Here is an 11,368-nt window from a genome sequence, read left to right on the forward strand (position 1 = left end):
TTTCAAACAAGTTGCTAGTGGTGATACGGAAGATTGAACAAACAAGGCGGGCACGGTGCTGCTTCCAAAGGTGGCCTGCTCGTACCTCCCCATTTAAAGAATGCAGCTTAGGATCTAAAAATATGTAGCTTTAGAGTTTAGAGTACTGACACATATGCAAGCTGGCACTTGGGAGTAAAAGCTGTCGTCAGCCATGAAGCGTCAACGTTACGGTCCCGCTTGCTCTCCATCTGTCCAGCCCGCCTCGTATCCCTCCCGACGCTTCCTCATTTATTTCCACTGATCGCCTCCTGTTTCCTGCCAAAAACTGCATGCAACGCAAGCGAAAAGCAAGCAGAGCAGCAGCAGCAGCGGCTCATTTAAATCACCCTCCAAACCACCATCAGCAACGCGAAGTGTTTTTCAAACTCGGTCACGGTCTATCTCAAGTGGGCAAGTCCAAGAGCAAAATTCCAACAAAGTCCAAAAAGCAAATCACGTCGCCACCACAGAGAAAGGGTCCAGCTCTGCTCCCGAGACGGCGACCGTTGGCACTCGCCACTCATCAGAGCGTTTCAAATTTAAATCGTCCCTCCAAACCTCCAAACCTCCACCACACCGCCATTTGGTCCATAGATTAAGCACCAGGCACAGGCAGCCTCGCACCACGAAACCCCCGTCAACCTCCCCTCGCGCACGCACCAATGGCAGCCACGCCGCCCAAGAGGGAGCCGCTGGCCCCCCTCAGCTGCAACGCGGCCGCAGACACGCCTGCGGCCACCGCCGGCGCGCGGCCACGCGCGCCGGCGGTCTCCGCCGAGAAGGAGAACCTGGGCGCGGCCAATCTCGGCCCCGGCAAGGAGGAGAAGAGGGCGACGACGCCTGCTGCCGCGAAGGCGGCGCCGCTGAAGCCGTCGTCGCTGCAGGCCCGCATGGAGGGCGAGGAGGCGCCGTCGGCGACCGCGACCGCGACGGCGGCGGGGCTGCCCGTGTTCGTCGGGCCGAGGGGGAGGGAGCTGCTGCCGCCGCCACCACCGCCGGCGTCGTCGTCCTACGAGGCGTGGGACCTCTCCGACAACGAGGCGGCGCCGGCCGCGTCCTGGGCCACGCTGCCCAACAGGGCGCTGCTGTGCCGCCCGCTGCCGCTCGACGTCGGGAGGTGCACCTGCGTCGTCGTCAGGGAGAAGGCCACCGGGGCCAGAGGCGTGGCGCTCTACTCGCTCTACACCAACGTGAGCTAATCCCCGTCCTCCCCCCTTCGCTTCCTCGGCTTCAAATTTTCAAAATCCGGGGGAGAGTAGTGTGATTAGTTGCTGAGATTAGTGCCATAAGGATTCGTGCCCGTCTCTCTGTTGTGCGATTGCAGGAGGGGCAGGGGCGGCAGGACCGGAAGCTGGCGGTGGCCCGGCACCGGAGGAGGAGAGGGAGGTCGGAGTTCATCGTGGCGCAGAACCAGGACGGCGTCTTCTGCAGCTCCGACAAGAACTTCCTCGGGACTATGGGTGCCAATCTTGTTGGATCCAAGTACCAGATTTGGGGCCAGGTACATGACGTTCCCCTTCCTGATTCTTCATGTCGCTCTCCTGGATTCGAGACTGATTACCATGGTGGACATGAACCAATGATGAGTATTAATGGTCGCCGATGTAGGGGGACCGGGTCGATGAGCTTAAGAGCCAGTCCAAGCGGCTTCTTGGCGTCATCGCGTAAGATTCAATCTCCGTGCGTGACATGTCCATGAATTGTATGGATTTCTTGACCAATTTTTGATTTCTGCAGGTTTGCCCCTACTATTACTACGCTCACGGGGAGTTTCAGAAGCATGAGGGCATGGATCCCCAAGAACCAGTCCATGCAGCTGAGGACCAACAGTTCTGCTCAGGTAAATCCATTTGCAACACTGGGAGATTCATTAGTGAACTTGAATGGATTCGTTTAAACCAACGAGTGAGTCATATGGTCATTAGTTGTGGAAATGTTGCTGCAGATTCAGCACGTCAGTGGGCTTCCAAAGGATTGGCAGGAGAAGAGGAGCAGAGCTGAGCAACTCTGCTCAAGATCACCTTTCTACAACAATGTAAGCAGCTTCCCTCAAGAAACTTATTGAGCCTTCAGATCGACGTGTCGAGAATCGGGAGTTAAGCTGAGAGATGTATTTGTTCATCAGTACCTAAAAGGCAGTGTGTTTGTTTTCTGCATTTGCAACAGATGACGAAGCGCTACGAACTAGATTTCAGAGAGAGGGTTGGGAGGATGGGATACAAGGTGCAGACATCAGTGAAGAACTTCCAGATGACTTTGGAGGTAAAATTTCTGCTCCTGCTTTCGATGGGGTTAGATCAGACTGAGCAACATATCATGATATCGACAACTTGTGCTCGACAGGAGAACGGGAGGCAGACGATCTTGCAGCTCGGTAGGGTCGGGAAGTCCAAGTACATAATGGATTTCAGGTAAGCCATCGATCATCGCCCTTACAGTGATCATCGACATTCGTCGATCGTATGTAACTAGTAGCAACATTTTCTGATGCGAATATCTCATTTGCAGATACCCCTTGACTGGCTACCAAGCATTCTGCATTTGCTTGGCGTCGATGGACTCCAAGCTGTGCTGCACGCTGTGACTGAGATGCAGATGTGACAGAGTTTTGTTTAGCCCGAATGTTGTTTTTGTGCTGATGGTTTCCTTTGTTCGATTTTTATGTACATGTAGTCTTCTCGCCTCGAGAAGGGATTAAATAATTAGTAGAAGAATCATAAGAGAGCAAAATGTTCGTCTGCTTACCCTCCTGTCACTGTAGATGATGCTTGTTTGCCTCAAAATTGAATTCTCAATGTGGTACTCCCTGCGTTCGAAAATACGCATGTTCTAACCGATTTTGATGAACTGATGGACTGTGAAAACTCGTCCTTGCGCTGCCGGAGCTGGTCATGCCCGGCAATGTACTTGTCCAGGAAAACAGTTACTGTCACTGCCAAAGCGCCAAGGATGAAGAGAGTGGTCGGAGGACAGCATATCTCACTGATGGCAGGAGATGCTTGCTGCTATTTCAGCTAAGCAGCGAGTAGGATAGGTATTTATTACTCGTCCGTTCTTTCGTGCAGCATCCATCCACTTCAATCTGTTGCCAGGATTCTAAGGAGAACCGGCTGCCGTCTACAACCAGGATGGTTTTGGACCAGGGGTTCTCGCCGCAGTATATGCAAAATTAGATGTCCGTATCAACATGGTCATCTCAATGTAACCAGTAACAGGTTTTCTCAATGTAACCAGTAACAGGTTTGGGCCAGGATTGTTTTGGGATTTTCTTGTATAATCCAAGCTAGCAATGCCCGGTATATCATCAGAACTGATGTTTACCATTGATGCATATCACCGGAACTGATGTTCCAATGATCACACAACAAAAGGGAAACAACATTTCAGCACTCCTCCGATAGCTCCCAATAAATTTTGCTCATTCTACAAGTTTTTTCAAATTCGGAATGCAAGTAACCTAAAGGTGTTGTGCATACAGATAATCTGTTCAACCGAGCATTAGCTCCATCTCAACTTGTGTAGCCACTCGTAACAGTCACCATCAATCTGGGTCAGATGTTCATAACAAGCACTGTCATGGTCCCACAAAGAAAAACAGTCACCATCAACCAATGTGAACTAATTTTTTTTCTCTCTATTCTTCGTCGCCAGCATGCTCAAGAAGATAGTTTGCAGCGAGTTGCTCATTCCTGTCGCAGGCAAAGAATGCTTCGATGACACGTGCTCTCTCAAACCCCATGGCTTCCAACTGAAGAGCGAAAACAAATCCAATCAACCAAGGTGAATAAGTGAGATGCATGGTGTATTTATGCAGCCAGAGGCCATTTAAGGTAATTATGAGGCATACCCTCCCAATTGCCTCTTGCTCTTCTGGTGTCACACTGATAGCATGAGGCATCTCATCCTGGTCAGCCTGGTCTAAAAAGTCCCTGGAAATGTCCCACGAGGAAGATTTAGTAGATATATGTAGACTACTAAAATTGAAAAGATTGTGAGAATGAAGCACCATGATTGGTTGAAAGCACAAAGTACAGGGGAAAGGATGCAGCAGCAGCTAATAGATACTCCCTCCGTCCCAAAATAAGTGTCAACTTTGTACTAACTTTAGTGTAAAGTTGTACTAAGGTTGAGACACTTATTTTGGGACGGAGGGAGTATTTTTTACATAAAGTACCACACACACAAGTTCTTTAAGGTGCCACTTTATGCTAGCTTATCATGTTATGTTCAGAAACTATATTAGCAGCTCCCGAAAAAAAAACTATATGCTATACTTGAAACAGCACAAGCCTAAAAACAATTATTACCACTTACTGGTATGAACTGAATAACAACAACAACAACGCCTTTAATCCCAAACAAGTTGGGGTAGGCTAGAGGTGAAACCCATAAGATCTCGCGACCAACTCATGGCTCTGGCACATGGATAGCAAGCTTCCACGCACCCCTGTCCATAGCTAGTTCTTTGGTGATACTCCAATCTGTTTTGGTATGAACTGAACCAAAACAAAATTGACAACAATAGGTTAAGAAGATAGGATGAAGTCAAACAAGATGGCAAAACCACCTGCCACAAAATCTAACCACCTGGCGAGTGGCAGTGAGCAGATAGCCGCTTTTCTTCCTTTTCTCTGCCAGTCTTTCAAGTTCTCACCCTCCCAGAAAAGAAGGGAAAGTCTTCTTACTAGCTAGCTTTTATATCTCGCGAATAGGGAGTTAAGGATATAACAGATTGATGAGATTCCAGTTTATAACTAAGCAAGCAAAATTAGTACCATGAATTCTATAGCATATTTAAATGAGACAATATATAAATTCAGCAAATAAGAAACGTACCCATCGCCGCCTTCAAATGTCTCATTTAGTAACTGAAGGAACTCATCATTGTTCTCCTGAATCAACCTCAGAAGTTGAGGATTCTGCTTGCTCAATTCCTGGAGCATAGGCTGTAGCGAAATACCGGCAAAAAGTTTAGACAGAGAATGAAGGTGAGCATAGCATAAACAAGCCATTGATAGAAAACCTGTAAAATTTGTGGATTTGTATGGACCATTTCCCGAAGTGCTTGAAACTGCAAATCATAATAGCAAATTAGCAATGCACTACTACTTCAAAATTAGAATACCACATGGTAGGGTACTGACGGGAGGTTCATTCGATCAAACTACATTAATCACTAATACTCTACTAAATGGAGCATTGCATACTTTTAGTGTATATACATAGAAAATAACAATTCGTTCGGAATGCAAATGTAATGATACGCGCAGGATAATACTTTCCTATCCCAACATTATGCACAAAAGCATCCCAAGTAACAATAAACATGTGTATCCTACAGCGTTGCGTGATGGACCAACTAATAACTACTTCCACCACAGCACTCACTTGTACAAAGAACAAATTATACTGAACACGGTATATGCTCCTACCACAGAATTCTACTTTCCACATACTTAACATATCTATACAAGTAATCCACATAAACTCGTCAAGTCAAATGTTAAGCATAAATGATACTTCCTCTGTCCCTACATGTCTAGCATATTTTGAATTGTTAAGAGGAGATTTTGATCAATAGTTACTCAATTAATGTTGTCTACATATATAAAATCGCAATCATAACTTTTTTAATACAAATCTAATGACATCAATTTTATCTCACATACTGACATAGTACTTTGGTAAACACCTTGCCTTAACAAATTAATGTATGCCTTATAATTTGAGATGGAGTATAGATTTGAGTGGACAAACTACCAGCATTCACATGACAAGTACTTGGCTACCATCACAACATCAAATTCTAAGTAAATTTTTCACACGTGTCATCTCTGTTCCTAGTACATTAGATCATCGAATAGTTTGACGAGCAATGATAGTAATAAACAGAATGGTTGGCTTGATCCCATGTGCACCATTGCTCCGTACCACGTTTTTTCCTCTATCAGAAAGATCATAGAAAACAAAAGGAGAGAAGTAACTGAAAAAACATAAAGATAAGAACCTGTTGGTTATTTCTAAGAAAATCAAGTGATCCACCCCCAGCAGCACCTCCAGCATGGGAAGCCCCCTGTTACATCATTCAATTAGTCAAAAGATACTCAAAGAAGCAACACCGCACCAGCACTACACAGACAAAGGTGGAAAGTAAACCTGTGGGAAAAGATCTAATGGTGCTGTGTTTGGGATTCCAGAGAGGCCGGTTTCTCCAGGAGCTGCATCAGTGGTGTTTGCCCCTTGACCAACCACCGGAACAGCAACCTCAGCTGTCACTGGAATACCCTAATGTTTGAGAAAACAAAATATCAACTATAGCATCAAAAAATTGATCCAAATTAAAAATTCAGATGGGGAGAGATACGCACAGAGTACAGATAGTCAATGGCCCGTTCTGGATTGTTATAAGCAGCACGGAGAGCTCTTTGGACCTTATCTCTGTCCCAGCTGCCACCCCCCATCTCCATTATCTGGTTAATCATTGTGTCCAGATTGCTTCCTGACAGTAAATCCGATGCTGCAAGATCAACTGTACTCGAAGGGGTCCTAACAAAAAACGAAACAAGAGTTTTACATAGCAGTCTTGGTGGTGTGAATATGAACCAAACCATTTTTCCCTTTAAATTTACTAGTTTTTTTTTTGTCTTGGTGGTGTGAATATGAACCAAACCATTTCCCTTTAAATTTACTAGTTTTTTTTGTCTTGGTGGTGTGAATATGAACCAAACCATTTCCCTTTAAATTTACTAGTTTTTTTTCACGCAAAAAAAAACTAGTAAATTTAAAGGGAAATGGTTTGGTTCATATTCACACCACCAAGACTGCGAGACAGATTGTAGGATCATGCAATGCTACTATCCATACAGTTACAGCAATCCCAAAAATTCCAGTTTGGGGCCTAACTTCCCATTACCCAGCTATGCAAATTGCTGTTTCAATGGCTTTTGATTTTCATGCACTCCAGAAATTCACCTAGTTATGATCAGTGCTTCTAACTTAATACCTAGTGTTAATGTTCATTGACCATTGTGCTTAAGTCAGGAGGTTGCTGATTATAACCCTATTGACTCATGTTACATGTTCACGGAGAAGTTAAAAAATATACTTTTCACTTCTCACAAACTGCAATCTATTAGTTGATGCAGGTACTTGTGATTGTTGTCACTCTTCAAAATGAACTTTTGCGGCTATGAGGTCATTCATGCAACACTGCATGATTTAAAGCTGAAACAAGCATCAGAAGGACGTGCCTCTGAAATTTAAGAACACCGGTTTTCCCTCAGGAGGGATACAAGCAGAAACACGAAATTTAAGTGGTAAAAAAGACCCTAATGCAATATCAACTGGCAGACTTCAAACATACTCTGCGGGTGGTCTTTCAGGCTGAGAAGTCGTAGTTGATGGGACCCTGCAGAAAGATGACGCATACATTTAATTTGAGCAAGACCCTATGTGCATGCAGTAAAATGCAACCAGGACGCTAGAAAGGGACTCACTGGGGCTGAGGAGCTTGTGGTTGAGCAACTGGAGGTGCTTGACTGGTAACAGGAGTGCTTGAAGGCTAGTAATGGTTCATGTGTCAGTACATATGCTTGCTACTATTGTGCTTTCATCCGCAAGAGAAGAATTTTACCTGGGCAGATGAAGCTCCACTGGAAGCAGAAGCTTTACTCTGCAGAAAATAATTAAATAGTTATACTTTTAATTTTAAGAGAAGAAGAACAAGCCCGACGCATCAAGTAAGAAAAACTTGAATTATGTTAAAATAGTGCTGTAAGTGTCAAGTACTTTATGTAATGTTGATATAAATGGACAATGTACAGCATAGCTGTAACATAGGAAGGAGCTATATAGATAAACTATGGCGGGAGGCCAGCAAATTGTGGCGCATCAAATAAGGTGAAATAGTATCTCAGGCATATTCTTCATTAGTGAATAATAACTGTCAGGAGGCCAGCAAATTGTGGCGCGTCAAATAAGGCGAAATAGTATTACAACTGCTACACCAAGTATTCAATCAGTGAAAATAATCCAATAGCATATGACAAAACTGAAACTATCCATACTGTATAGGGCATAAGCAGCCTACCTTGCTAAGCATGACAACTAGAAATCCATCTTCGCTAACTTGATTTTCATCCAATGTGCTTTCATCCTTCAAAACCTTGCCGTTGTGAATCAGCAGTTGTTGACCCCATGGATAACTATCCTTTCCTTGAATCTCTTCAATGTTCTTCTTGACAGCCATAATCTGATTCAAAGCAAACAGTTAGCATGATATTGAAGTAATTACTCCCACTGAATATTTGTACTATTCATAGTTAAAAGGTCTTCGAAATGCTACTTTGACAAAAAAAAAGTGCCTAGAACTCATTTAGATGAGTTATAGTTTGGTCTCATTCACCTTAGCTGACATCACTTATTTGTTATTCTAGCCTGCTTTCATTGGCAGGCCAATTCGTCACCTTTTGTTGCTGGGTTGGGCTAGATTTCTATCCGCTATGTAATTCAAAACAACAAAAGAAAAAGAAAAAAGACTCTCTACATGGGCTTTTTTTTTGCGGATAAAAAAAGACTCTCTACATGGGCTTGTCATCACGTGATTTTGGGTTGAAAAAAGGAGACACATTAGGAAGGAAAAATCAACCCTAAAAATATTTTAGAAAAAAATGACGGAAAATTTTAAAAATGTTGCAACGTGCAGTTGCGACCTGACTTGAAAACTTGCAGTTGCGACCTGACTTGAAAACTTGCAGTTGCGACCTGACTTGAAAACTAGCAATTGCGACCTCATCTAAAAACTTGCAGTTGCGATCTCACTTGAAAACTTGTAGTTGCAACCTAACTTGAAAAACTTACAGTTGTAACCCCACTTGAAAACTTGCAATTACAACCTAATTTGAAATCTTACAGTTGCGACCCGACTGAAAATAATTGCAGTTGCGACCCCATTTGAAAACTTGCAATTACGGCCAAACTTGAAAACTCGCAATTACAGCCTATCTTAAAATACTTGCAATTGCAACATGATTACAGTTACACATAATGCATTGTGTGCAACTCGCGCACGTGCAACTAGTAGTAAAAATATAAAAAGAAACAGCCCGCATTAATTGCATTTATGCTGCAACGGTAGCAATTGCACATGAATAAGTGACGCAAAACGTAGGGCAAACAAGAAACAAGTGAAGCCCCAAAAAACGTATGCAAAAAAAGAAGAAAACACATACTAATTGGTTCACGTTCGAATAACGACAACACGTTCCGTTAAAAAACGACAACAGAAAAGTCAAAGCACAGAAATCTATTGGGCTGCACCCCAGCCGATGTCTAACAACCAGCAAAGGCTGCACCGGCCGTGCGTCACACCACATAAATAGCTTACATACCCTAAGAAAAACATAAATAGCTTACTCACAGCCGAACGCTTACAGGGTCTGCACAAATAACGATGCCAAAAAATCGGATGGTCCACTACGTGAATGACACCAAACTAAAAGTTTTAGCAAAACCGGAAAAAATACAACTATACATCGAGTATAATACTCTGAAAAATAAATTAACAGCAAATATCACATGTATTTATTATATAAACCTATATAGTTTTATCGGGAGTTAAACTTTGCGGCCACAGATCCTAGGTCATCAAGTCAAAAAGAACATAGATAGTATATCTTGACAAAAAATATTCAGCTATCAGGCTATGATCACAAAACAGTTTGGAAAGGAGTGCACTCCTCATGGCAAAGGGACACAGGTGCGGAAGAACAGTGGATAACAAGGCGTCCAAAGGACATGGTTACTGCAGATGGGAAAGAATGGCAATGGCACTCCTGAAACTCAACCTTGCGACCCCAAACTGAACCCTGGATCATGAAGATCACTTGTCAATTGCCACAGACCTAAATCCTCGCCAACTCCAGCTTTCCATCCTCCCAAAACCACAACCCCCGGAACAAGCTATTAGCACAGCATATCCACAGCATCATGCGTCTACCAATCATGTCCATTGGAATACTGCCAAAAATCGTCTGCCCATATATTTTTTAAAACAGTCTGCCTACAACAACACGCTCACCATCCTTCACCCGCACTGTTCTTCCCCTAAGACGATCCTGAGCACTCAGAAGTAAATGCGAGGACGCAGTGCAAACGGCATTCGAATTCAGGGGCCAATACCTCGGCAATAACCCCTAATCAGCAGTAGCACACCCAAATCTAACAAGCTAATCCCTTCCGTAACGCATAACTACATGTCCCTAACATCTAGTTCACCGTCACATCATCTGCATTAATCGAAATGCTAGAGAACTTCCGAAACAAAATCGCCGTGAAGCTGTGCATCCAGCGAAGAACGCGGGCCCTGTTTGAATTAAAAAAAAGTCGGGGAGATTTGAAACTAAACGAGGGGAGCGGGCGGGGGGAATCTCACGGTGTCATTGTGCTGGACCCGGATCTCGAAGTGGGTGCCCTTGAGAGTCTTCACCGTCAGCTTCATGGCGGCGCCGCGGTGGTCTCGGCCGGGAGATCGGAGTTCCTTCCTCCCCTTCCTTTCCGCTGCTCGCGCTAGGGTTTTCAGCAGGTCATGTGCTGTTGACGCACCCCTCCGCGGATAACGGCACGTCGAGTTCGCGGATCGACCTCGCTGCCCCTCGCCCCCTCCGTCACTGGCTCCGCGCCGCCGCAGTCGCTCGATGCGCCGCCGCCTGCTTCGCCTTCGCTACTAGCTGAGTGCCTCGAGTGGCTGGGCCAGCTCGTGTGTGTTTGCGGCGGCTGTCTTCTTCACAGAGTTAAGATTTGTCTTCTTTCTTATGGGCCGTGGAAGTGAAACGACCAGCAGAAGCCCAAAGGGAGCGTTTCGTCAGCTGCCTAAGGCCCAGCCAAGCCCGCGCGGTGCAAAAATCAGTCATTTGGCAGGCCAGGCTGGCCTGCATTAAAATCTTATGTGCACGATGTTTAAAGCACTTTCCATCTGCACCCGTTAGGAACATTTGATTCGGCAGTTTCCAACGAGTCAGACTTGAGCGATGCAAAAGAGCGCATATGGATAGCTCAAGCGATGTAGCCGGTCAATACTTGTTGTACTATGTGATTGTGAGGTTTAACTCTCTAATCTCCTTCATCATTTATTAGTTCTTCTAAAATCTACACAATGGTGCTTCAATTCGAAATAAGGTCTACGCAAAAAAACATGCACATCGATATTGTAGTTCCATTTAGGTGATCGGTTCGTCTTTTCTTCGACCGTAAATGTTCAATTTTGTGTTCATGTTTGAAGCTATTTCAGATGAATTTTATCAAATTCGTCATGCACAACCGATCATTTGAAATTTCCTTTGACCGATAG

The 11,368-nt window shown here is 44.5% G+C and overlaps 2 protein-coding genes across 2 annotated transcripts; one reads left to right on the forward strand and one right to left on the reverse strand.

Annotated features, from left to right (window-relative positions):
- The first annotated feature begins 581 nt into the window (after positions 1-581).
- On the forward strand, positions 582-2,765 carry LOC125516559 (tubby-like protein 4). Its single transcript, XM_048681958.1, has 8 exons — positions 582-1,211; positions 1,346-1,522; positions 1,630-1,685; positions 1,759-1,861; positions 1,967-2,056; positions 2,188-2,283; positions 2,365-2,432; positions 2,530-2,765. The coding sequence occupies exons 1-8, from the start codon at positions 684-686 to the stop codon at positions 2,603-2,605; spliced, it is 1,194 nt and encodes a 397-aa protein (XP_048537915.1). The 5' UTR covers positions 582-683; the 3' UTR covers positions 2,606-2,765.
- Positions 2,766-3,652: 887 nt separating this feature from the next.
- Positions 3,653-10,803, reverse strand: LOC125516560 (ubiquitin receptor RAD23b-like). The gene is made up of 12 exons (XM_048681959.1): positions 10,454-10,803; positions 8,111-8,272; positions 7,655-7,693; positions 7,518-7,582; positions 7,385-7,429; positions 6,390-6,567; positions 6,178-6,306; positions 6,029-6,094; positions 5,045-5,092; positions 4,858-4,967; positions 3,869-3,950; positions 3,653-3,769 (listed from the first exon to the last, which is right to left on the reverse strand). Exons 1-12 carry the CDS (start codon positions 10,517-10,519, stop codon positions 3,656-3,658), a joined length of 1,104 nt encoding a protein of 367 aa, XP_048537916.1. The 5' UTR covers positions 10,520-10,803; the 3' UTR covers positions 3,653-3,655.
- Positions 10,804-11,368: the final 565 nt, after the last annotated feature.

The sequence above is a fragment of the Triticum urartu genome, chromosome 6 (assembly GCF_003073215.2).
Source record: "Triticum urartu cultivar G1812 chromosome 6, Tu2.1, whole genome shotgun sequence".
NCBI lineage: Eukaryota > Viridiplantae > Streptophyta > Magnoliopsida > Poales > Poaceae > Triticum > Triticum urartu.

Coding starts and splice junctions, on each gene's coding strand:
- LOC125516559 (XM_048681958.1), top strand. CDS start 684: ATGGCAGCCACGCCGCCCAAGAGGGAGCCGCTGGCCCCCCTCAGCTGC. Junction 2,057..2,187: donor GATCACCTTTCTACAACAAT/GTAAGCAGCTTC, acceptor CATTTGCAACAG/ATGACGAAGCGCTACGAACT. Junction 2,284..2,364: donor ACTTCCAGATGACTTTGGAG/GTAAAATTTCTG, acceptor TGTGCTCGACAG/GAGAACGGGAGGCAGACGAT.
- LOC125516560 (XM_048681959.1), bottom strand. CDS start 10,519: ATGAAGCTGACGGTGAAGACTCTCAAGGGCACCCACTTCGAGATCCGG. Junction 8,273..10,453: donor GGGTCCAGCACAATGACACC/GTGAGATTCCCC, acceptor GCTTTGAATCAG/ATTATGGCTGTCAAGAAGAA. Junction 7,583..7,654: donor GTGGAGCTTCATCTGCCCAG/GTAAAATTCTTC, acceptor AACCATTACTAG/CCTTCAAGCACTCCTGTTAC.